This window comes from Osmerus mordax, chromosome 27 (assembly GCF_038355195.1).
Source record: "Osmerus mordax isolate fOsmMor3 chromosome 27, fOsmMor3.pri, whole genome shotgun sequence".
In the NCBI taxonomy this organism is placed as follows: domain Eukaryota; kingdom Metazoa; phylum Chordata; class Actinopteri; order Osmeriformes; family Osmeridae; genus Osmerus; species Osmerus mordax.
This window is the reverse complement of record NC_090076.1, coordinates 2,782,793-2,809,324: the sequence shown is the minus strand read 5'-3', so window position 1 is coordinate 2,809,324 and position 26,532 is coordinate 2,782,793. Positions and strand designations below refer to the sequence as shown.

The 26,532-nt window shown below is 40.6% G+C and overlaps 1 protein-coding gene across 4 annotated transcripts in view; it reads right to left on the bottom strand.

Annotated features, from left to right (window-relative positions):
• Positions 1-4,302: 4,302 nt before the first annotated feature.
• The window catches only part of palm1a (paralemmin 1a), a 111,860-nt gene continuing 89,630 nt past the window's right edge, over positions 4,303-26,532 (bottom strand). For 2 of the 4 annotated variants that reach the window (XM_067230824.1, XM_067230826.1), the window contains exons 7-9: positions 17,399-17,449; positions 16,403-16,531; positions 4,303-4,976 (exon numbers count right to left, since the gene is read on the bottom strand). In XM_067230824.1, coding sequence (XP_067086925.1) covers positions 4,405-4,976; positions 16,403-16,531; positions 17,399-17,449 — 752 coding nt within the window. In that variant the 3' untranslated portion in view covers positions 4,303-4,404. The remainder of the gene's footprint in view (positions 4,977-16,402; positions 16,532-17,398; positions 17,450-26,532) is intronic. The other 2 variants (XM_067230825.1, XM_067230827.1) reach the window with 2 other exon arrangements.

The window sequence follows — 26,532 nt, the reverse complement described above, 5'->3', positions numbered from 1 at the left end:
GTATGCTTACATTAAGAAGGATTTTGAAATGCATGGAGTCCGACCCTCTGGAGGTAGCATCATTTCTCAATGATCAGCTGGAGGGGCACGGGAGTACGGTGGCCCTGAAGTGCAAAACACGACCACCAGTAGCCTACATCCCCCAAATGAAAATGAAACTCTCCCCCCAAGTACGAGTCAACTTCCCCCAAGTAGGATGAGTTGCTCACCTCCTCCGAAAAAAAAGACACGCTCCCCCAAATGTATAAGTTTGTATCACGTTATAACGTGATAAGTTTGTATCGCGTTATAACGTGAAAATAACTTGTTATAACGTGATAAACATATCACGTTATAACGTGATACTGATCCGTTTTTATTTTTCTGGTGTGGCAGCAATACGCTGCCATAAGGTACAGTGCAATGTAGTCAGTACAATAATACTGGGTGTTAAAACACATATCTAGGATAGGTTCGGGAAAAGTTTGATTTTCCAGCTACGGCAGCTAGCTCCGTTCCAGTAGTGGTGAAGGAGTTGGCTAAGGCGAACGCTAGCGATTGGTTATGGCAGATCAGAGTGGCTCTGGGGAGATCCAATAGTTTTAAAGGTGACATGACATGCTGTTTTTGGATGCTTTTATATAGGCCTTAGTGGTCCCATAATACTGTCTCAGAAGTGTCTCTCCCGAAATTCAGCCTTGGTGCAGAATTACAGCCACTACTAGCAATCCCACAAGGAGCTTTTCCTCAGAATGAGGAGTGGAGGGGCGGCACCATGCGCTAATGTTTACAATGGATGTATCGCAATGGCTGTCCCCGTTGCTGTAAGATGCCTCGAAATTGCCCATTCTCATCTGATAACCCTGGTTTGCAGAGGTACACAAAAACAAATGCGCCTACAACAGAAGTTGTGTAGGTGCATTTCCAGAGAAAATAAAATTAAGACACTGGGGTTTCAGAGGCTCGAAGGAAGGAACTGTAAAAAGATTTTTGTTTTCCTTTGTACATCCAAACTGAGCAAATGTAATGGTTCGTTCGTTTGCAAGCCATGATGTCTCTCGAGGATAAAAATACTTGCACGGTTGTAGCTCAGTTTCTTATGGGCGGGCAAAGCAGAGAGAGGGGAGGTAACCTTCCTCCTTGTGACGTCACAAGGAGGAAGTACAAATGAAATGTACGAGAGTTTGGTTAGGACCAGGCTAGCAATTAACACGGCAAGGGAGATTTTTGTCAGACCATTACGACCGTTAAAATGCGTAAGGGCTGTTAAGGGCTGCTACTGCACGACATGGGCTCTCACCAGTGTAACAATGGGAATGGGACGACACCCCAAGTGCCCCACAGCCTCACTTTGGGAAACCTTGCCCTAGTGGGCACATTGTAGGGGAGACTGTTGGACACAGCATCTAATCGTCTTCTTTGGAAAGGGAACCATTTGGGACACTGTCATGTAGGGGCAGCATAAAGGGCACTTCATAACAGCACCCTTTTCCACTGGAAGTAAGGGCACGGGAACAGTCAAATTTAGACCATTGTAAGGGCACCTTATAGGGTACTGCATTATATTTTCTCTACTATAAAGGAACTCATGAAGACATGTTTTGAAATTTATAGAGGGCACATTATTATTTATTGCGTTAAGGGGCACTCCAGCATGTTTCACAATGTGAATGGCAGACAGCACTTGGTCTCATTTTTGCCACTCTAGAGAGCATTTTAGAAACACTTTTTCAACCCTGGGGCACCAGGCAGTCACCCCCTGAGTCTTCCAGTGGGCCTGGATACACCCATGGGGACAGTATATTGCACCTATAATATTGGAGAAGCCAGAAGGAGAGGACAAAGTAATATAGAGGCTTGTCAACATATAGGCTACTTTTAACAATGAACATGCTTTATACAATTGAATACAAAGTCTCCTTGATTCTTTGTGTTTCAAGATGACCTGGAAAACTGATGATAATATTCAGGTACTGCTTTGGAGCAAGGTATACCCTTCATTCTTCCTGGCATCACCTTTGCTAAACCTTTTTAAGTCACCGACCATGTTCAAGAATGTCCCACATGCAAAGACACACAGAGATGCAGACAGACTGAACAGTGGTCAAGGCTTGGCTACAGTGAGTTTGCTTCCTTGTGAGTGATTCCAGCAGACTACATAGTCTAGACCTACCTACATAGACTGTAGTCTACTAGGCTACCCTCATTTCTACTATTATAGTCTACTACTCTCCTTTCTACTACTTTCTACAAAGGATGGTAGGCTGCTCTTATGTGTTCATTGCTATCCTTAAGAGTTGCTAAAGTGTTTTTCTATGTATATATTTTTTAAGAATGACAATAACATCTATCTAGTTAAACAATGCTGGGCCTGCTGAACCTATACCTCTTCCACAGATACTTGTCAAGAAAGCATTACTTTTGTCTCTTGGGGCTGGTGGGATAAACGCTCTTTGTATAATCTTTGAGCACCTTCATCCACCACAGGGTTGTCAAAGAACGGATACGCCATAATTGATTATAACTTGACTAGACGCTCTGCTATTGCTCTAAGGCCTTATTTTGTGTCAATTACATTTACATTTAGTCATTTAGCAGACGCTCTTATCCAGAGCGACTTCCAGTAAGTACAGGGACATTCCCCCTGAGGCAAGTAGGGTGAAGTGCCTTGCCCAAGGACACAACGTCATTTGGCAGAGCCGGGGATCGAACCAGCAACCTTCTGATTACTAGCCCGATTCCCTAACCGCTCAGCCACCTGACTCCCAATTAACCAATGGCTTTTGAAAACAGTTAAAGTGACATTATTTCTTAGCTTGTTTATTTAAAGGAGATTTTTGGAGATGAAGTAAACACGTAAATCATTCATGTCTGCACTTCAAAAAGTCTGAATTTACGTTTCCGAACACGGACTGAAGTGCTTTGCGCGCAGGAATTTACTCGACGGAACTGTGTTTTGAGATTCTGTTTCTGCCTGTTTGAAATTATTTGCAACAAATTTTAGTTTAGATTGACTTTTAGCCTGACATGGATCAGGCTAGTTCCGAAGTATAAGTTACCTTGGTTATGTAGCTAGAACTAGAATAAGCCACCTTAATGGAACGGAACTCTCGCTAAAGTAAGTGAGACTTGGCGAAATAAGTCTCGCTTTTCCTTAATCGACGTTGATGGAACACCCCCTGGGTCTAGAGCTTTCCTGGTTTATCAACATTCAGATACGTCTTCTTCAACAATTTTCAGATTTCAATGTATGACACATCATTTGAAAGCTTGCAATGTTCACTTTCACAATCTTTAAGAAACTGAGAAATAAGTTGTCCGACAACCGCCCCTTTTCACCAGAGTGTATCACATATTTGTTCTGCTTCATTATCCAAGAGAAGTCTCATGAACCTGATTACAGTTCACATCTTGCTGGATTGGACATTATTTAGAACAGCACACACCTGTCCATTTAAAGTCCCACAGTGCACAGTTCATGTTAGAGCAAAAACCAGGTCATGAAATCAAGGGCACTTGTTTTCTGTGGAATATATTCGAGCACTGAAGGTTTTTCGAAGCACAGAAAGCTCAATTATAGTGAAATGGAAGCCACTTGACTCTTTCTAGGCATCCAGCCAAACCAAATAACCAAGCAAGAATGGCCTTGAACAATGAGGTGACATGCTGTATAACTCAAATGCCACTGTGACAGATGTTCCAGGTTCTGCAGTTGGAGGACAACTATCTGCAGGTTCTGCAGTTGGAGGACAACTATAGATATATCTACAGCACTCCATCATTCAGGCATTTATGATTCACCTATGAAAATGAAAACAACCTGAAGCACACAGCCAAGACAACATAACATTGGTGCTAGCCAAAGTGGCCTAGCCAAAGCCCAGACTTGGAATGCCATAAGAAATCTGTGGAACACCTTGATGAAACCAGTCCACACCTTCCATTCTGACAGCTTGAGAGGTTGTGCAAGGAGTACTAGGGGCCAATGTGTCAAGCTGTCCCAGTGTGTGACGCTAAAGGCATACCCAAGAAGACACAGAGAAGTAATTGCTACATAAGTTATGTCTATATTCTTATATATACACTGTATGTGTGTGTACAAATGTTCATATAGATTAAGAGGAGTACAAAACTCATGACTGGAAATGAAACCATATTTGTTAGACAATAAACAAGTTCTGAAGATTTATCATTTTCTTTTTTTAAGATATCTTTTTTCAGTATAGTGTGACAGGAAAGGCAGGGAGAAAGACAAATCATGACAAAAGGACAATAATAAAATAACAAGTTTAAAACTAAAATGTACAGTAGATGTTTGCCTTTATTGTCAGGGTATGAAACAATGGGGGTAAGGGTACATTTGCATTTAGTTTTGGCTGCAGATGTATTTTTATGTTGTCTTTTTCTTTTTTTTACCAAGTAGACTCACATGATGGTGCAGCACTTGCATGGCTTTTCCTTGTTGCTCTGGCAAGTGCCTTCCTGTGGTTTTCCATCCTCCCCATTTGCTAGAGTTGCTTCTGCTGTGTCGGTGGGTGTGGTACAGTTGCTAGATGGTGCAGACTGCTCTTGCCCCGCATTGCCTTTTGGAGCAACGGCCAAGGTTTTGCCAGTGCCATCATTGATGACCACTAGCTCAGCCTCAACAGTGCCCTGCAGCCCAAGAAACTTCTTTGTCTCTGCCTCATCTTCTACATTCTGATATCCCATGAACACCATGGTTACAGGATTGTCTGAACTGGCTGCTGGAATACTGACTTCAGTGCCAGGCTGAGGACTTGTATTTCCAGACTTAGCCTCTATTCCAGTGATCACAGTCTTGGGTCTTGTGTGCTGCTCAGGAGACCAATCATGGTCCTCTGTTTTTGGGACTGGAATAATGGTATCTTTGGCAGGTTCAGAAATCAAGGAGACCTCGTCAGCTTTGTGGATAAGCTCTTCCACTTCTGAAGAGCTAAGCAGGTGGACTTCGTTTTCGTCATTCATCTTGTGCACCACTGAGGGAGGGAGAAAGACAGAGAAAAAGAGTGGATCAGGAAAGACACAAAGATAATCTCTACAATTTAGAAGTCATTACTATCAAGAATCCAATTGTTTTGTTGTAACTCTGCAAACCCTATCCCTGCCTATTAATCTAATCATTAGTTGGATGTGCTCAAGCCTTCGGCTAGCACAACCATTGTTCTCTCACATATATTTACATTTAGTCATTTTACATTTAGTCATTTAGCAGACACTCTTATCCAGAGCGTCTGCCATATATATTATTATTCTTTTCCCACCCCTAAGGCATCACATACCTGTCAAGGCAGCTTTACTGTTTTTTCATGCCATGATACTCTCACTTATCCTACTGTGTTACTGTATGGGGCCAAGCCTCCCAGACAACAGTCAAACCCATCATTTCATTATACAAACAGGCACTGAAAATAAAGGATCAGAAACCAACAATATGGCACCACTGTTTGATTGTACAGAAATACAAGCTTTTAAATGTTGATAGCTTTATGAAGTTCTCCTTTCTTAAACTGATTTTTAAATGTGCAAATAATCTAGGTCCAGCCGTAATCTGTCCTTTTGTGACAAAAACCAATACAAGGAGAGTGGCCAGGGGAGCAGTGGGTGGCAACTGCATAGCAGAGAGGCGCAAAATCACCTTTGGCCAGTCATGTTTGTCAGTGATAGGGACCCATTTTTTGAATAATTTACCAACAGAAATAAAAACACAAACCGAACTGAAAACATTTAATAGTAGAGGTGAAACACTGGCTGAAATAAAATCAAATATGTAGCCACTGAGTCAGGTCCATAAATGCAGCAGCACACATGCACACACTCTGTTGTCCTTGTTAGTGTGTTTGCTGCAAGCAAAAACACTATTGTTATTCTGCATACTTATTTATTTTTTCCTCCCACTTTTTTCCGTCGCCTACTCCTATCACACCGTTTAAGCTAGAAACACCGTTCAAACTTCATTTGATAAAGTCTGAACTGCTCTAGTGTGCTATTACTTTTCTCATTGATAACTTTTAAAGTTTTTAAGGTATTAAAGTTTAAAGTGCAAAAAAAAACTAGAAAGGTACATTTCCTGAAGAAAATGTGTGTGTTTGCTGAAAGCAGTTGAAATGATTGTTTTGATGGCTTGAATAGTGAAGAAGGTTTTACAAAAAATTTAAGAGGTATGTGCTTTAAAAACAAAATGGTGAGAAAAAGTGTTATCTGTCATTGTTATGCATTGAGATATTTTCTTACTGTTGAAAATGGAGAAAAAACAGTGATGAAAAGAGTATCTTATTGACTTTCATACATTTTTAAGCGTTAAAAGTATTAAAAGAATGAAAGATTGAGAAACAGAAAAAAGTTTGAAGTTAGAAAAATGAGCAAATATAGTGATGAAGAGTATATTGCATAACAGTTATCAATATCATAGCAGACAAAAGTATGTCAGCAGTATGAAGGTGAAAAAAAGTGTTATTTGAAACCAAAATGGTGAGACAGTGTTAAAAGTATATCTGTCATTGTTATGCATTGCAATATTTTCTCACGGTTGAAAAAGGAAAAAAAAGAGTGATGAAAAGGGTATCTTATTTAATTTCATAAATGTTAAAGCGTTATGTTAGAACCTTTTTATATTTTATTTCATTCTAACCCTTTTACATTTTTAGCCCCTTAATATTTGTTAGACTTGTACACTTATTTAAGATTCTTATATGTTTAATGTGTGCACCTTCCTGCCACAGTAAATTCCTTGTCTGTGTGATTTTTCTTAGCGAATAAAACCCATTCTGAAAAGTATTAATAATTGAAAGATGTAGAAACAGAAGTTTTATATTATACATTCTCTGCCTCAGTGAATTTTGGCTAGAAACAGCAGCTAGGCTAGTTTGCTCGTAGCACAATTTACAGGGGTCAGCTTCTCCACGCAGGGCTCTAGACTGAGACCAAATGGTCGCATTTGGCATTGTTACTGACAATGATCGCTTCCAGCAAACTTCCTTCGAATTAGCCATTTCCCCCTAAATAAATGTCAAGCTTATTTAAGTTTTTGGGAGCATATTTTCAGTTAGCAGATGGTACTGTTTGAATCACGATTCGCGTCATACTGCCGGTGACAACCAGTGGCGGCTGCTGGTCTTTCAAATCATAGACATATATATATGTCTATGTTTCAAATAGGGAAAGCTCATTTTGGCCTACATCATATAAATTTTCTATTTATTTTGCTAGTTCACTGGCTAGTTCAGCCCTACGACACTGGCCTAGCCTACTGTATGTATGAATGAATGAACGAACGATCTAACGAAAAAAAGAAAAAAAACTCGAAGGAAATGTGGGAATTAGGTTAAACTGAAACAAGGAATGTGGTGTATAATTGTATGAAATGTATGATGAAAATTGGCTAGCAATTTTTCGCCAAGCAAATACCAAGAAATAGGTTGCAGCAGTTGGTCTTACGACTACACTTGCAAAATCTGCGATGGGACTGAGCTCGAATACTTTCGGCGACTTTCTAGTACAAAATTGCTGTCAATCAAAAGGAGATGCAGTCTTTCGACAGACCCTCCAATCAACACGCAGAAGCAGGGCGTCCAGGCCAGCCCACTCCTCCATTCACCCCCAGAGACGCTGAGCGTCCGTGGGCGGGACATAATCGCAGCATTTTACCAATGACCGTATAGTTTCGATGCACTTAAAAAAAACAGTTCAAAGCAGCCCCATTGAAGTCCATGGACGCCAGGCTTCAACAGGGAAATGCACTGTGACGCTACGGGAAAGTATGAGAAGGAAATTGAATCAGTCGACCTGCTACTATATGTAGGTGATTCTGAACGAACTCGTCTTCGAGATGAACGTGTTACTACGCATTTAAAATGTTAACACAATCGTAAACATTTTAGGGGAAGCCGAGCTTCCCTTGCAGTTAGGGTTGCCACCTTCAATATTGAAAAATAAGGGATGCCTGCAGCAGCGGGGGCCACACCCCTCGGGGCCACGATGATCACAGGCCCGATGACGTGCCAGTGGTGGTAAATCACAGCTTAAAACATGTTTTCATTATAATATTAAGATTGATACATGGACATTATAAAAAGATATCTGCTATTGAAATCAGTGTGAACAGATGCCCTCAGTCCATCACAACTCAAGTGGTCATATCGTCAGCTATGACGATAATAAACATAGGCCAACAAAGTTTGACAGTGAGACCACAAAAAGTAGGCTTTTGGAGGAACTTGTGAGAACCATATTTTATTAACTTATTAAATTAACAGATCCATAATTTATTTACTTTAAATTAAACAAATCCTTTTACTCAAAAAAGTCTATTGGAAAAAACTGATATAGTGCAGGAGACTTGCAAGATCTTCCATGAACATCATGAACATGATAACATCAGTGGACCAGAAGTAGTAGTGTGCAGTATTGGGGCATGTAAAGCCTACTTCATTTTATAAGTGTACTTCTTATTACGTGGGGGGTATCTGGACCTGCCTCCACCATTCTTTCAAATCGACTCTACGCCAAGAGACCCGCCTTCCTCTGCCTCTGATTGGCCGTGAGCCTGATCAAACCAACGATGGCAGCGAGTATTACCCAATCAGGGGAAGAATAGGACGAGTCTTCACAGAATGCAGGTGGGATGATTTGCATGGGATGCTGCATTGAAGACAACTCGGAAAATATAGGACAAACCCCGTCCCGTATTGATTCAAAACGGGACGCGCTATTTTATTCTCAAATACGGGACGATTCTGTATTTTAAGGGACGGGTGGCAACCACACCCGTCGCTATGGGCGTGCCATAGGGGGCCGGCTCTGCCCCCAAAAATGCTTGTGCGGGGGCTTGAGGCACAGATCTGTTAAAAAATACCGTAATTTTATATTATCATAGTTGCTAATTTTGTGTCTAATATCTAATCTAATATGTTGTATAGTCAAGTGTTTTATGGATATTCATAAAATTGCTTCTATGTAATGTGGTGTAGGCTATAGGCTATCTGGTCATATTGCTGTTGGTTATGTTTAACGTGATGATTATGTGCTGCGCGAATAGAGTATACGATTATTATAAGTATACGTACTGTAGGTTAATAATAAGTGTGCCCTCCCATGCATTTCATATGCCCCCCTTAAGACTGAGGTCTGGCGACGGGTCTGGTGGCAACCCTACTTGCAGTCTTAAAGAAATCGCCACTGATGACAACGTTGTTAGAATAGCTTGTTTCAAAGGGGGTTCAGCTTGTTTCGAAGGGGTTTCTTAATGAATGAATGCAATTACGCTAAATGCCTGAAAATATCACTAGAAGGGAAAAACTTAAGGTGACGTTTAAGTCATAGAGGTTAGGACCATTTTTACACAGGATTGCCCAATATCTTTGTTTGATCCAACTTTTCAACTGAGGCTATAGCTTATTACTATTCCCTATTGCAGGGGAAATAAGACAACCGTTTCATTCTACACTTCACTTTTTGTATTTGTGTGTGTGGGGGGGTTCTTTCTTTAAGGTTTGTCATCTTAGGCAAGATGGCTTCTGAAACCAGTTGGAGTGACTGATTGGTGGGATCCCCTGATCAGGACTCCGCTCCGCCCCCCCCCCCCCTCGTCAATGGCTGCAGCTGCGTTACACCATATTTAAGGCCCCGTTTAAAAACCGAGGAAAAACGCTTATATTTTCATGCGGTTTGGCCTTTCATTTACACGAAAACTGAAGTTTTATCACGGAAAACTATCATTTCTAAAAACTCCGGCCAAAGTGGAGATTTCTGAAAACTCAGTTTTTGTTGTTTTTGTAGTTTTAGGTTCTCAAACGTCACAGTATGCGACTAAAAATGCATCACGCCATGTGAGCGTCCTATGTTTACAGTTAGTTTGCTTACTGATCATGGATGCTGTTACGGTAGTGCTCATTTATGCAATGCAAACCCTTTTGGCCTGTTTGTATTTACAAACACAACTGATTTTTATATCGACGAGCAGAGGCAAAGATTTTGAGAATTCTGATTGGTTTGAATGGCTTTATCCTTGTCGTTACACTGCCGCCTACAGGTTTGGCATAGTTATGATGGCGCTCGGGGGCATATTTATGCGGGTTCATGTAAACAGAAACATTTTTTTAAACGATCTTGTGTACGACGTTATTTTTGAAAACGGAGGGTCAGAAATATTAGTTTCTGTAAATATGTTCCGGCTATGTGTAAACGTGGCCTAAGCCTGAGTTGTCTAGCTAGGGAGCTTGGCTGACTGCTATGTGGTTTGGTTTGGTCTGTGTGCTGTGAGCTGCCTTCTGTAATTGTGTATTTGTATATTTGCTATCCAATGCTTGGATCTGGTATTATATGGTACATTATTCATTCATTCGTTCATTCATTGTTATCATTTGGGTTAATACTATGGATGGGCGAACGATGCCTTGTGAAGCATTGGTGGTTTCTTCCGGATTGTGCCGGCCCAAAGAGCCAAACTATCGGTGCATTGAAAATGAACAGTGTCATCTAGCAGCCGTTTAAACTGGCTGACTGAGACATAGTGGTTGTCTCCGACGGTAGCCTACCCTACGTTATTTAATATTTTAATTAAGGCTACATGTGTTAATTTTAAACTGATATTAGTGCTCACACATTAAAATGTTGTGATACATCTGTAGGCCGTTAGAATTGTCATTTTCTCACAGTAAACGTTAAAGAATATCGTCCGAGGTGCCCTGCACTGGGGCACAAACTCGGGTATCCAGACTCGCGTTAACAAGACGTCGTTGAACACCGCTTTAACCAGGTACACCACCGAAAAAGTTGTTACTTGTTGATGCGGGTGGACGGTCTATATACGATACGGTCTTCATATCAATTAAACTAGATTACACTGATTTTTTCTTATTCTTAACATTTGTGATATGTAGGCCTATTGTGAACTGTGAGGACTTTATTATTACTAATTATTATTACTGTTGACATTGTTGATGAATCATCAACATCTGTTTTTGGGCACTGTATAGAGTACCTAGTCCTATCATGTTACGTTTCATTTCAATAAAATAACAACACTCTAAATATGATGACGTCATTTTCATAAGTGAACGGATTTATGATTATTACAATACGGATTAGGCTAAATAATAATGACCAATGGAAGAAACTCGAGCGATGCCTGGAGTCATGTTGGTTTGGGGTGCTGCTTCTCTGGCAATATTACCCCTTTTCCACCAACGCATTTTGGGTGCTGGTTCGGAGCCAGTGCTTAATCTCGAACCAGTTCTTTCTCTTTCGACAGCCTAAGAACCTAGCCTGGATGCCAGCCGGTCTGGAGTCGCTCGGTTGGGGAAAAACTATGCTCGAACAAGAGCTGTTCGGACCAATCAAATTGTCAGGGCGGGCTTTATACGATGATGGACAGATGATCAACAGTAACGTAATCAACCACGTCACCAAAGAGCGCTTGGGTTGAATTGGTTTTCAACAAACATGGCTGCCGCTGGAGAGCTGAGATGTGTAAATTCTGCCGTCAAGTCTGTTTTAGAAGACATCGACAGATGTCACATTCATTTTGAAAGAGGAACAGAGAAACGCGATCAAGGCATTTTTCGATCGAAAATATGTTGTTGCCGTCCTTCCTACGGGATTCGTCACATACTACGTTGCTCTGATTGGTTGTAGGTCTATCCAATTGAGAGAAGAGGCATTTTTAGTCCGGGTTCGGTTGAAACATGCCCCATACTCACAGCCCAACGGAGCGGTATCAGACTCATATTCTGACTAGAATTATGAGTATGACAACGTCAGGCTACTAAGAACCGGCTCTGAACCAGGGAAAGTGGTTCGCAAGTAGCACCACATCGGAGCTGGGCTAAAGTGGGAACCAAGTAAGAACCTTGCGTCAGGGGCGGGGTTACCGTGACCAACAAGACGAACACAATCCTTTATCCGTCATTGCTGTACATTTTTACAATTCATATTTCAGCTAAAACGGTACGTGTAAATCAGTATCTGAATTAAAATGTGACACGAAGTGGGCAGTGTAGTTGCTGAAAATGTGCTTATTTTATTGATGAAACGGCTAATTTGTAAATTTGCTCCGACTTTTCGATAACCTAGCTAGCATCGCAGTGCAGACACATAGTTGCAACATTTTATCATAATCCTATCAAATGAGTGAAATGACAAACACAAATGTTATGAGCTATTGAGCCTATATTTAACACATGTAATACAAAAGCACTATACAGCAAAAGCTCATAAAATGTTGCGCTGATAATGCCACTGTTGTCATACTGCTGCGAGGCCAGGGTATTGCGCAATAGCTAAGAAATCCCGCATCTCAACCTCGCGTTCTTCAGATTGATAAACAGCAGAATGTCTAATATGGGGAGAACTCATAGAGTTATATTACTAGAGGCAGCTACTTTTGTCTTCCAAGATGGCGTCCCCATTCATTTCTATGAAAAGTGCTTAGAGGTGCAGTGAGGCAAGCGAGAGCGCAAAACCGGTCTAGCGTTAAACAGTGCTTGCTTTTTTCTTAGCTCCGAGACTCGTGCACGCTTGCAACTAGCTGTACACGTCATACTTTGCGACAACCAGTCGCGAGCATAGACTTGTATGGTCGTGAGCGTGTGAGCTAAGTCATTGCAGTGGCAGAATGGGGTACAAGTCCGATAAGAATCAGAGACATGATGCAAACTTTACGGAAATGTATGCTGTCACTGTATAGGAGCCTAACCCTAACCCATAGGAGTCAGGTGGCTGAGCGATTAGGGAGTCGGGCTAGTAATCTGAAGGTTACCGGTTCGATTCCCGGCGCTGCTAAATGACGTTGTGTCCTTGGGCAAAGCACTTCACCCTACTTGCCTCGGGGGAATGTCCCTGTACTTACTGTAAGTCGCTCTGGATAAGAGTGTCTGCTAAATGACTAAATGTATAGTATTCCTTTCACTTGGTTTTTAGAAATAGGCTATAGGGCTAAATATAGGGCTATTCTAGATGGAACTCATCACATGTTGTTTTTTTTCTCCATGATTTGAGTATGATTTCCAACGCATTGTATCGGATTAAATAAACTGTTAACCTGAAGACCTAGCTCCGTCGTTGTTCTCGCCAGGCAAAGAAAGCTTAATAGTTATTTTGGTAACAGAAATCTTCCATAATGCAGACTTACCATAGCTTACTGTCAACTTTATATTAAAACGAAATGCCACGGAATTCACACTGCCTTCAGTTTAACATCAGTGTAGAAATGTGGCCTGTGTTTTATATGTTCAACCTACAAAACCAAACGCCTATTAATGGATATAACGTGATCTAACAAGACTTGGTAATAATGTAATAAATAAAAGCTTGAGAAGTGTGTCTAAAATATATTTTATTGAACATTTGCCTTTGAAAGGGGAATATTAACAGAACTATATACAAGACGTTTCCATCAGATATAAGTGGGGGTGAAACAAGAGTCACTGAGAATGGACCTTCATTGTCCCACAAAAGCAGTCTGGCTTGATGACACAATGAAAAAATAAATAATGGGTGTGTTTAACAAAAGCTTCTGAAGGCAAGACTAATATTATTTAAATATATATAATTTCCTATTGTGGTTATCAGTTAAAGTATTAATCTTCGTCTTTGCTCCAGATAGACATGTCAACAATCTATGCTCACGCTTAACATACTATAATATTTGCCATCATGTCATGAACGAAAAAACGTTCAGAAAACGTTCTGAAACGTTCAGAAAAATCAAATCTGTTTTAAGATAACGGAAATAAACTATATTAACATTTCATGTATGTGCGACAACCATTTGCTAAACTTGCTACAACAGGGCAGGCAACTCAAGCCATTTCTCCCTGTGCTCATTCAATATAAGTCTGTGGCTCATTCAGCTCAAGGTAAATCGGCAATCGGCCAATGTGAACGTTTGTGCTCGTGCCCTGTTCGTATCCACAAGCACATTTGCAGGCAACTTGTATTGACGTAAACAAATAAACGCGGTGCTAGTTTAGCCATTTTGGATTGGTTTCAAACTTAACAAAAATCAGGAAAAATTATTCTATGAAAAAGCTAGTAGTATGAGCCAGGTTCGGGAATCGAACAAAAATTATTGGGGGAGATTGTTTTGTAAATGTTGACTGGAGTTAATAGAATAAAAATGACTGTGTTACGTCCCCCCCTATATGTCTGTTTCAGTGTGCCTTGAGCGTGTTGGTGTTCTCTGTGTTGTGTTCCTGTGTGTGTTCTGGGGGGTATTCCAGAAAGCAGGTTATGTGATATACCCAGGTAAGTTAACTCCCCAGCTGACACCCAGCGTTGTAGCAACATTGCCACTAAGTTGCTGCAACATTGTTAATCAGCTGGTGGGTTAACTTACCCGAGTATGTGACATAACCTGCTTTCTGGAATACCCCCCTGTTCTGTGTGTTCGGCAGGTGGTGCTGGTTCGCCCCTGGTTTTCCGCTCATCCATGCCTCCCTCCCTTCCGTGATGCCGTTCACCTGGGTCCAATCAGCAATCATCCCATCATGCCCTCCTGTATAAATTGTGTTTGTTTTCTGTGTTTTGGGGGCTCTCTTGGTACAGAGTAGGCATCCACTCTGTTCTCTGCGTTGTGGTCAGTGTGTTTTGGTGAGCATTGCCGTTTCTGTGTTTCGCCAGGTTTGTTTTCCCTGGGGGGAAGGGGACTCACTTGGGGAGTGTGTAGGCTAGAGCCGCCCGCGGGGCATACATCACCCGTAGGGAAAAAGTCTGTGTCTATACACACTAGATTAGTTCTGGGCAGACCCCCCCTTGTACTTTGGTTAGGGCACCTGATTAGTGTGCCAGGTTAGTTCAGTTTTGTGTGTGGTAGATTAGGACAGGTTAGGGGTGGGTATTTTATGTTTGTTTCTTTGCTTTGGTACCGTCCAGCCCCTTTTCCCAAACATACCACCGCGTTATCATGTTTGCTTACTGAGGCGAAGAAAGCCCTGCTTGACCGTGTTTGCTGTTGGCATTGTTATTGGTGTTTTGCTCGCACACATCTGGGGGTCCTTGGGCTGTGGGGTGTCGGGTCCCCCTCTTACGGGAGGTAGACTATAACAGACCGGAAGAGCCGGATGTCTAACAAGAAATGCAATACCACCTACATCCACCGGGGCCGTTGCTTCAAGCCAAGCCCATTTATTGCCTGGAAACGTGCTCACGGATACGAACAGGGGACGAGCACAAAAGGGAACGGATCCCATCCCTAGTTAATACCTTTCTGCTTTTGTTGTCAGGGGGAAAGGGGAAAGCTACGTGCTTTAGGCAAGAGGCCCCGGGGCTTACACCACCCGAAGGATAATCTTTTTGTATATAAACATTAGGTAAGACCTGGGCCAATCAACCCTCCTACTTTGGGTAGAGCGCCAGAACTACGGTGCTAGTTAGGGAAATACTGTGTTAAGGTAGGATAGTAACTGTTTTATTTAGCTTTATTTGCTTTGGTCCTTTTTCCCTGTTAATAAATGTTGAACGGTAGAGTTGCCCTCGCCTCACTTGTTTTGCACCACAACTCTCATCCGGTCCTAGGGTTCTTGTGTGCAGTGGGGTGTTGCGTTCTCTCCTTCGGGAGGCGTATGTAACAATATCACCCTGGCCTTGCCTGTGGTGTTTCTGCAGCTGTCTTGCCATTTCAGGTAGCTAGCTCTCTCCCAGAAGTTAACGTAATCGCACGTGGATTGTCCCTAAAATGTTAAATGGAACGTTCGCGCGGATACAAGCAACGCAATTGGGACCAGGATGAACATTTTGACACATTTAACATTTACTGAGTTTTAAGGGTGGGAAAAATAATAATTAATATTTATGAGAGAGAATATAGGTTGTGCCTTGCCAAAGGCAATCACATTTTACTATGAATGGTAGGCGAATATATGTGCATTAAGAGAAAATACATTACAAAACACAGCATTTAAAAGCATATATATTTACCTGCCTAAAAGGGCCTATATTCCCTGAAACACCATAGGACACAAACAGCATTATAGAAAACAAGAGACATTTAACAGCAAGCTTGGGAAGCTAATTATGCAGCAGAAATAAAGAGATAGTGGAGATGCTACTGGGTTGTAAAGCCTGCTCAACAGCAACAGTAAAGAGAAAGTACAGACCACAATGTATCTATCCATGCTGCTGTCTTTTAAATCCCATTCAGCAGAATGGTGAAGAGACATTGCAGACTATGTCATCCTGTTTTTCCTTTTTTTTTTTTCAGAGTTTGTTTTCATATAAAGTGTAGTGCTATATATATATTTTGCAAGTATTTGATTGGACACTTCAATTTCAAATTAGCAATTGGCTTTTTTTCTATAGTAATATACTTAGCATTAGCTCCTTGATAAACATGTTCTGCTTGTGCATTACTGTATAAAGTAATGTACTTTATACAAAAGTATAATTCACATCTTTAGTAAACATTCACCTTTTTGCTCATCCTCATATACCTTCACCCCTTGGGAGAGATCAACGGGCAGTAGTGTGTTGGTGGACAACACTCTAGTTTCACCTGTAACTTTGTCCCTCTCAACCGTGATTTCCACAGAGTACATCGCTGCAGTGGCAATGAGAAAGAAAAGCATTAGCAATTTGTCAAGTAAATCCTCTCACCTCTCTTTCTTACTCTTTAGGACAGCCACATTTCACATTCATACTGCTGCTGCAAAGACAACAATAAAAAATATTGTAAAAAATATTTTTTAAAGATTTGTGATTTGGCATTACCTCAGCAGAGGTACATATAGTATGTTTAAAGGTATTCCTGCCTAACAGAATGGAAAAATGAAAACCTTTAACAGAAAGTCATCTTGTTGTAAATGTAAGAAATTATTCTTTAGTTATTTTAGAAGAATAGTTCATGTTGAAGGGTTCACCTAAAAATGTGCTATTTGTCCATCTAGATTGTTTTGATGTGAGTTGCTGAGTTTGAGATATAGCTGTAGAGATGTCTGCTTTCTCTCAAATTTTATAGATCTAGATGGCACTCAACTTGTGGTGCTCAAAGTGTCATGCCCTCCACCTCTGCCCCCCTAGAAGGAACTTGTTTTGGTCTCCCCATTTGTTTTACTATGTGTGCCTGTGGTGGGTGTGGCTCTGGTCTCTGGCCCCAATAACATCATTCCATACTCCCCGGTCTCAGCACCTGTTTCCCATCAACTCATCAGCCCCATCGCTTATCAACTCCTGTTTTCCTGTCATTCATCGCCAGATTGTTGTTTAGGCACTACGGTAGTACGTTATCAGCCACACTAAGCTTTGTCTGAGTATTACAAGTTTTTTGTCTCTTACTTTTATCTTGCCTGTGTCTCCAGGATCACTCTGTTCATCTGCCAACCTGCCTGACCCACCCTGCCCGTGCCTGCCTGGACATTGCCATACCTACCCTACCATATTCGCTTTACGCAATAACCCTGGAACCTACCTTCCCGTCCTGTGTCTGTGTGGCTATAGAGGTGGTCCTCTACAGCCACCCCTGTAACACAAAATACATTTGAAAAAGTCAACAGCAATGCTTTTTCCAACAAATCATAACCTGCTTACTCAATATAATCTACAGATCTTGATGTGAGCAGTTTCATGCCACTTTTAGTTGGAGGTCTTTGGATTGTCTTGCACTGTATCTTCTATTTATTATTTTTTGGGGGGTGAACTTTCCCTTTCATGTCAAGTGTACATAAATATGACAGATGACAGATTCAAACACACACTCTGTCGGAGAAATTTAGAATGTAAGGTTATATTCTGAAAATACTGGTGCTAGCATTCCTTTGTCAGTAGAGAGCCCTCTCCCCACATGACCTATAGATGACACTAGGCTTACGTAAACAAACTGACCTAGGTTGACCATTATCATACTAGAGGTGCAATAAACCTTATCTGTGTTGAGTGAATCATATGGTCAAGCCTAGGGTCGGAGAACTCTAAGTTTCCACGTGCACGCGCACTCTGTCTCTGGGATCGATCATATTGACAGCTGATATGCAGGGGAGGAGACTTCTCACCAATAAATGGTCTTACCTGAAGACTTGTGAACCAGACAAACTTTGTAGCACAATGGCATGTGATGTTTTTGTCTCCTTGTGGGCCGGCCGCAAGCAATAAAGCTTTCTTAAACTTGTTCACCGACTGACTGTGCAATGCTTGATAGATTAATATTTCTGACATTTTGGTCCTTCAAAGGCCGCATTCCAACACCCTTTCCATCATCCAGAACCAAGACCTGAAATCGTGCAGACGTGCATGACAATGGAGAACCTCGCAGCAACTATGGCTGTTTAAAAAGAGGCCCGTTTTTTGGGGGGGGTGGATGGTGGAAAGGTGACGGAATTCTGGACTAGCTAAGAGGCACAGCTTTCGATGGACAAGGTAAGAATAAATTGTATATATATAGTCGAAGAATACTTGTTTTTTATTTTTATATACCGCGAGGGATGAAAAACTCTGCAGTGAAGTCGTTAAAGAGTAATCACTGGTTAATATATAGTCGGATGAAATACTCCGCTGTGAAGTCGTGCACTAAACTCAAAATGGATCCTGACCTGTAAATGTATATTGGTTGGAATTGACATAGTATTGCTGATGAATTGGGAATTGTAATTTACACATGGTAAAGGCGTTTGACATGCCATTAGAGAGTGGAGTTCTACATAAGTGCGTTTATTGTTGCTGAGATATTTGTTTTGAGTATCTGAGTATGGTGGTAGACACGTGCCATAAACATGTTATTAAATCCTAGCCAAACGATTTTTGAGTTAAATATAAATTACGTGCAATTATATCTCTTGCATTTGCTTAATTCAGGTCCAAGTTGTGAGATGGTGCAGGCTAATCACAGGGCTGCCAACTTTTCCAAGAACATTGACGTGAGATTTGGTAGCAACCGCCCCCCCATCCGGGGCGAGCTATCGAGAATGAATGAATCAACTCAAATAAAATAAGAGTAATTGAGAAATGAGAAGTGTTACATTAAATCATATACAAACTACTAAATATTCAAATTAAATATTTTCATTTGGGTTAATTTGGTCCGCAAATTTTGAATTGAGAAGGTTGACCGTGCATTACGCATGCGAGGGCTGGCAAATAATATAGGCATATTCAAAGGAGTATTCTGTATTACATGCTTTAATAAGACTTTTGAGAAGTTAAAGAGTAAGGTTTTGTGTTTTATGGGCTTATGTTACACTTGTTAAATTGTGAACTTAAAGGGCTTAGAAATGAAAAGGGAGAATTTATATTTTCTTTTGTCTTAAGGGCATTGTTTGATTGACGTGATTACGAGTCGTAGCATAATTCTAGCATGAATTACTTGGTCTAAGAGAAGTTTTTAACCTATCTAAACATGGATTTCATGAAACAAAGTTATGATAACGATAGTTACATGTGGGTCAGATAACTAGTAAAGGGTTGATTTTGAAATCAAAAGGCGAGATTCATTCGATATTTGCAACCTTGGGAAGTTTTTGTGTTCAGAACAGAAAGGGAATGTGTTTTGTTTAAGGGTTTGACTTCATTTGAAATTGTAACTTTATTATTATTTACATCTGATTTTAATAACCACGTGCACATCAAATATCCATTGGCATGGAATCAATTGATGGCATTTTTCCAGTTTGGGTTATTTTGAAGTTTGATGTTGTTTTATTTTGGTTTAAGGAAATGTGAAATATTATGAGGAAATGATTAGAAGGTTACATGAAAAATTGGTTTAAAGTGGATCATGAAAGTTTATGAAATAATGCGAGAACAGAGATGATTGACACTTTGATGTTCTGAAAAGGGAACTATGCATATACTTGAAGGTATATGGGCTAATATTTGAAGTCAAAATAGTAAAATCTAGGGTTTTTAAGAGTTTTGATAAAGGTAGATGCAATTTGGTTATGAAATGAGAGAGAGAAAATAACTAAGATATACTTTTATTTGGATTTTAATTGTAATTTGGTTTTATGTTGTTGTTGTTGTTTTATCAAGAACCTGGCATACTGTTTGTGATGAACAGTTAGGCTGTGATAAGGTTGTATTTAGTCCATAAAGAGGGTAATTATGACTTTTGGTTTTGAAATAATTTGGGAAGACTCATTAAGTCTGATGAATTGTGGTTGTGATGGTTGGAACTAAGTAGCTTGTTTTGGACTGCAGCCAAAGCAAGTTATGAAGTTCTACCTATCTGACCTTTATAGAAAATATAGTTGGGGAAATATGTTTGGTTAATGGCTACATTAAGTACATTATGTGGTCTATATTTCATTTAAGAAGCATACAGATTCAATTCTGGTTTGGGATATTGGACAATGGTTTTTATTATATCTTTGACAAAAAGAGGTGTGATTTGATAAAAAGAGAATCTAAAATAATAAAGGTCTTAAACTTAACTGTTTTAAAAGAATGAAAAGTTTTTTTTGAGTAAAAGAAATAAGATTAACAGTTGATCTTCTAAAGAAGGGAACAAAGAAACAGATTGTCATTTCTAGCCATGACTAATAGGAGTTGAATATCAAATGATGATGTATTGTCTTGTTCTACATGTGTTTGCTCAACAATGGATAAACAGGGCAATGATCACCTGGAAAGATAAGAATTCTGAAGAACTTGTGTTGGCTCTACTAGAAGTAGTCAAAATTCCTGAAGAGGCGGATAAAACGTTAACCAATTCTATAAAAAATGCTAACTAGAAAAGAGATATCTTCTGCTAAATTCTGCTCCAGGTGAAGCAGTAAACCAAAGAGTGGAGGAATCAAATCAGGAAATTGGGTATTGATTAAAGTTATCAAAGGAAAGAACTGGTCCATCCCAAGTTGGGAAGGACCATATCAGGTACTAATCACCACACCCACTGGATAGCAGAAATAGCAGAGAGGACATTTTGGGGACGCTTGTCACATTGTAAGAAAGTAAGGGACATTGATACAGGGACAGATTAGTTACTCACCACAGTCTTGAGGCACAAGTCTGACTACAAAGGGGAGTCTTTCTTTAAATTGAGAGGCTCGTCTCAACCTCAGTGAAGAAACCAACGGCCAACAGAGACATAGGGTGTAGACTAAATAGGCTAAAAAGATAGGAGACAGTAAGCAGGGAAAAGTAGAAAAGATGGGTGACCTATTTCCTTGTCCGTAGTAGTGTGACATCCGTGGTACCATGTGTAGCTTACTGTTGCTAATATTCATAATAGTCTTCCCTATACTATGGTTTGAAAAGGGAATTGCTCTTGCATGATGAATAAGGGAATGATCTACAAGGGAAGATATTGATTATAAAGAATTAGTTTGCTCTATTAGAAGTTCATACTGATAACATTGATTTCATTTTTTCTGGGAATGCTAAAGCAGATGTGGCCAAAGAGTCAGCTACACAAGATGTCTTAACATTAGGAAATGTGGATGAGACTGTCTTTAGAGATATGCAAGAAATATCACCAAAATGATGGGTTATGTAAATTAACAGGAGGAACTTGTTACTCTAGAATCTATTTCGTTATGTATTGATTTGAGCCATGGGATGAATCATGTCTCAAACAAGAGGGATGGAGATAACAAAAGAGTGTTTACACCATATAGATTTACAAACTATTCAAGAAAAACTTTAAGAAAAAACTTTTTTGCATACCCTATTTGAGAGAAAACATAATATGCATGAACTTTATTGAGCTGAAGAAATGTTGTAAAGATTCAGGAATGGGCGACGACGAGTCAGTTGCTTTCAACTGACCTCTGTGAGAATGTAATTTTAATTACTGTGTAGTGTACTTCGTTCTGAAATTCACAGATAGGCGGGAGATGCTGTCTCATCCAGTGAGAGGTCCGCTGACCTAAGGAGACTGGATTGTGGTGACTGAATTGAAACGTAAAGTCCTGGAAATGACCCGAGGTGATGGGGTCATTCCTAGCTAGTTTCAGAGGTGATAATCGAGGAGATGGCATGGTACATGTGAGTCATTGCAAGCGTGAACTTTGTTTGATAGCGTCAAACAAAGGAAACGCGTTCTGCGTCAAATCAAGGAAAACTCTGCGCTGTGCCTATAGTACAGTGCGTTGGGGTTGCCGTTTTAATCAACTAGACTACATTGCCTATGAGACGATTACACAATCACCATGCATACACAATCATGGCACCCGTTTCAGCAAATTGGACTAACAATGGGAATTGTCTTGGGAAGACGTTCTGTTTTGTATGTTTAAATACGTATTGACTAAATGGTTTAACTGTTTCATTATTAACAATGCAAATGTCAAATAGATTCGGAAGTGAAGCTTTAATCTCGATATAAGTAAACAACGTTTGCTGTGGAATACAATTTAGGTACAAACACTCCTATCATGATACGTTCTACCAGTAACGTAAAGATGTTCCAGTTGATTTGTTATGTTCCAGGGCAGAAGTTTGAATGTTTTGAGAATAAGTTATAGACTGTCGGAAGAGGAGATAACAATACTGTTTCATTTTATGTGACTTAATGAAGTATTATTTGGGAGTAGCATTAAAGCTTAATGTTTTGTTTTTTGAGAAACCTGTTTGTACTACAGAAAATTGATATTAATTTGAAAAGAAACAGAAATTGAGAACATTTAAGGAGATTTCAGAATGTGTGCCAAAGTGTGTCTTAGCAGCAGGCGGGAGAGGCCTGTTGACCTAAGGTCCTAACCGCTCTGTAGGAGGTCACCTTCAGGAAGGGTGAGCTTCTTTTGCCATCTATAAAATGGAGATAAGTTGCAGGGGAGTACATCTGGAGACAAAATCTGGGGTGACTTAAGGGTTAAACAGGTTTTTGTTTGGTTAACTGAGGGTTATGACTCCCTGATCTGGAAGAGAAATGCTTATCTGACTTGGAGAGGAGCTTTGACATCAGGGCCTGGGTTCAGCTAGGATTAAGGCCTGCCTCACAGACATCTCCGCCTGGATGACCGAGCACCACCTCCAGCTGAACCTCGCCAAAACAGAACTTCTCATCATCCCGGCTAAACCCTCCATCTCCCACGATCTCTCAATCACCCTGGGATCTGCGACGGTGACCCCTTCATCCTCTGCCAGGAACCTTGGGGTTACCATGGACGACGAGCTCTCCCTCACGGCCCACATTGCTGCGGTCTCCCGGTCGTGTAGATTCACCCTCTACAACATCCGGAAGATCAGGAGATACCTGTCTGAGCACTCCACCCAGCTGCTAGTCCAAGCACTTGTCCTCTCCAAGTTGGACTATTGCAACTCGCTGCTCGCTGGTCTCCCAGCATGTGCAACCCGCCCTCTTCAGAGGATTCAGAACGCAGCGGCCCGCCTGGTCTACAATCTACCCAGACGCTCTCATGTTACCCCGCTCCTCAACTCTCTCCACTGGCTACCTATCATGGCCCGTATCAGATTCAAGACCCTGGTATTGACCTTCCGAGCAGTGAACGGGACTGCACCCGTCTACATCAAGTCTCTCCTGCAGCCTTACACCCCCACCCGTCACCTACGGTCTTCTTCAGACAACCGCCTGGTGGTCTCACAGCTCAAGACCGCCCGGTCCCAACACAAGCTCTTCTCCTGTCTGGCCCCCCAGTGGTGGAATCAACTCCCCACCTCCATCAGAGACACTGACTCGTGGTTAGTGGTAACTGTTTTAAATTTTTTGTACTCGCTGTGATATATTGTTTTTATTATTGTTGCTTGTTTTTTCCACAGGTACACTTGCACGTATAGCGGTTCATGTTGTTTAATTGTAACTTGTTTAACTACATGCTCTTATGGTTCTTCCCTTTGGCACTTACTTTGGTTGTTCACAATGTGTGCTTCATGTTTTGGCTACTCGCAATGTTTTGTGGCTATCTTGTTGTTATGATCAGTGACCTATGCACTTTGTAAAGCTCTCTCTTGGAAGTCGCTTTGGATAAAAGCGTCTGCTAAATGAATAAATGTAAATGTAACTTACACTGTACTGTCTTAGAAAAACCTGACTGACAGTTTACTGAATGTTTGTTGGTTTTAGAAATGACCATGAAGACAACAAGTAGGCATGTTAGTATCCTGATAATTTCTGTATTGATTTCCTTGTTGCAATGTTTGTTTCTATTTGATTTTGTGTGGTTAAGGAGATCTGAGATGAAGTCCAGGTCTGCTATGAGGTGCATTGACGTCGAATGACCACTAGATTAAGTGATAACGGGAAAACCCTATAGGGCAAAACCCATTATGTCTGAATGCATTCTTGCCATTTGACTGGATGACTTTATTTCTTTTACCTATGTTTTACTTTTTATTAACCATGGTTTGATGTTATAACCTGTATGTTTCAGTATATTCAGGGGGGAGCTGTCGGAGAAATTTAGAATGTAAGGTTATATTTTGAAAATACTGGTGCTAGCATTCCTTTGTCAGTAGAGAGCCCTCTCCCCACATGACCTATAGATGACACTAGGCTTACCTAAACAAACTGACCTAGGTTGACCATTATCATACTAGAGGTGCAATAAACCTTATCTGTGTTGAGTGAATCATATGGTCAAGCCTAGGGTCGGAGAACTCGGTAAGTTTCCACGTGCATGCGCACTCTGTCTCTGGGATCGATCATATTGACAGCTGATATGCAGGGGAGGAGACTTCTCACCAATAAATGGTCTTACCTGAAGACTTGTGAACCAGACAAACTTTGTAGCACAATGGCGTGTGATGTTTTTGTCTCCTTGTGGGCCGGCCGCAAGCAATAAAGCTTTCTTAAACTTGTTCACCGACTGACTGTGCAATGCTTGATAGATTAATATTTCTGACACACTCACACACCAAAAAGAGAGACAGGCAGGCAAGTGTGAAGATCAAGAACAATGATCATTGAGAAGTTGTGCTACCTGTAAAACAAAGTGATTTAAAAAGTCACATCGAAAACCATTGGTAAAGCATGTAACATTGCCTTTTGGTTTTCCTACAGTTGTCATGGAAGTACTCTGGGTAGGACTCCAGACACAAAGATGGACCTTTCCACCCACATGCTTACTAGGAAGTCTAATCTTCAAGTTCTCGTTGAAATGATATTTTTTCATTCCTCCCCAGATGTTTAGAAAAAAAGAAAATTGAAGGTGCTTTCTCCTTTTCACAAAATCAAGTGATGGTGACATGCCTAGCAGGCAAGTTATCTTCAAGGCTGCGCCCCAATCAGTTGGTGCTTGTACTTTCAAATTCAGTCTAGTCACATTACGTAACTTACATCTGTGGTAACTAGCTAGCTAGCCCGGCTGGAACTCCCTATCGTATCGACAGATTAGCAGAGATTTTGAATAATATAATAAAAAGTTTTTTTACACGTCAACGTGTATGTCTATTAAACAGTTTTGTATTTTGTATAGAAGTTGTATTTTGATCGAAGTTGCGAGTACGTAAACCCAAGTCTACACACTTGGCCATGACAACTACAACAGTGACTTTAGAGAACTAGATTCTACATTAATCTGTTTGAAACGCCCCCGAGCGTGGTGAACTGTGGGAAGGCGAGCGATGGCAACGCACAGTGTGAACGCACTGTTACCCTATATTTCGGAGCAGGTTAATGTAATAGTCTAATAGCTAATGTAATATTGGACATATTTTCGTCCTATTTCCCCTAAAGCAATAAGGTTAGGCTACTTAAAGAGACCTTCCACTCAAAGTATGTTCTAAATGGCATAAATGCTGCCAATTAATAGACGTAACAACTTAATGTAAATGGTCAGTAGCCTATAGACCAGGGCTCTTCAATAGGCGGTCAATAATACTCCAGACCATGGAATAATGACTTAAAAAAATGTTTTGTCATTGGGGAACATTTAGTCATTGAATCGTTAATTCAGGAGATTCGTTCAAAAATGCGGATTCATCCATGAAACAAGTGAAGTATTTGAGTAGTTGAATCATGCATTCAAACCAAGTTTTTTTTTAATAATTCAGATTAATTAAACATTCAGCAATTCAGCAACACTTCAGCAATTAACATAAATCATGTTATTTTGTTTAGTTGTTTGTTCAGAATCGTGCAGCTCTAAATACATATAGCTTGTGTATGTATCATTTTGTTCTATTTAAAGTCATGTATAGTTGGTAGGGCCCGAAAATGACCCAAGCCCAGGGGCCCCCACCGCCCTTAGTCTTCCATTTTTGTTAGTTAATTGCATTTTCTCCAATTGTCTGTTAATATGGCTTGGTTATTGCTCACCTGGTTTGATTTTTGAATCCTTGGGCATATGCAGCCTCTTGGGCATATGTTGTTATATGCACTTACAAATAGAATATGTTGACTCCTTCAGTATGTTGTTGTAATTTCTTTATTTGTTACCGTGATTACTCATATCCTCCGGCCCCTGACTTTGCCTCAGTTTCAAGAACCGGCCCCAGCTCCAAACTAATTGAAGAGCCCTACTGCTATAGACCAATTATTTGCTTGTAAACATTCGGGATGCGCGCGCAGCATGGTGGCAGAAAATTATACATTGTACAAATAGTTCGATTTAAAAAGACCAAAAAGGTCGAGGAGGACAGCCTTTAAGAGAGAAAGCGATTCTATTGATCTGTCTGATGTGACAGATCAATGGGGAGACAATTTTGATTTGG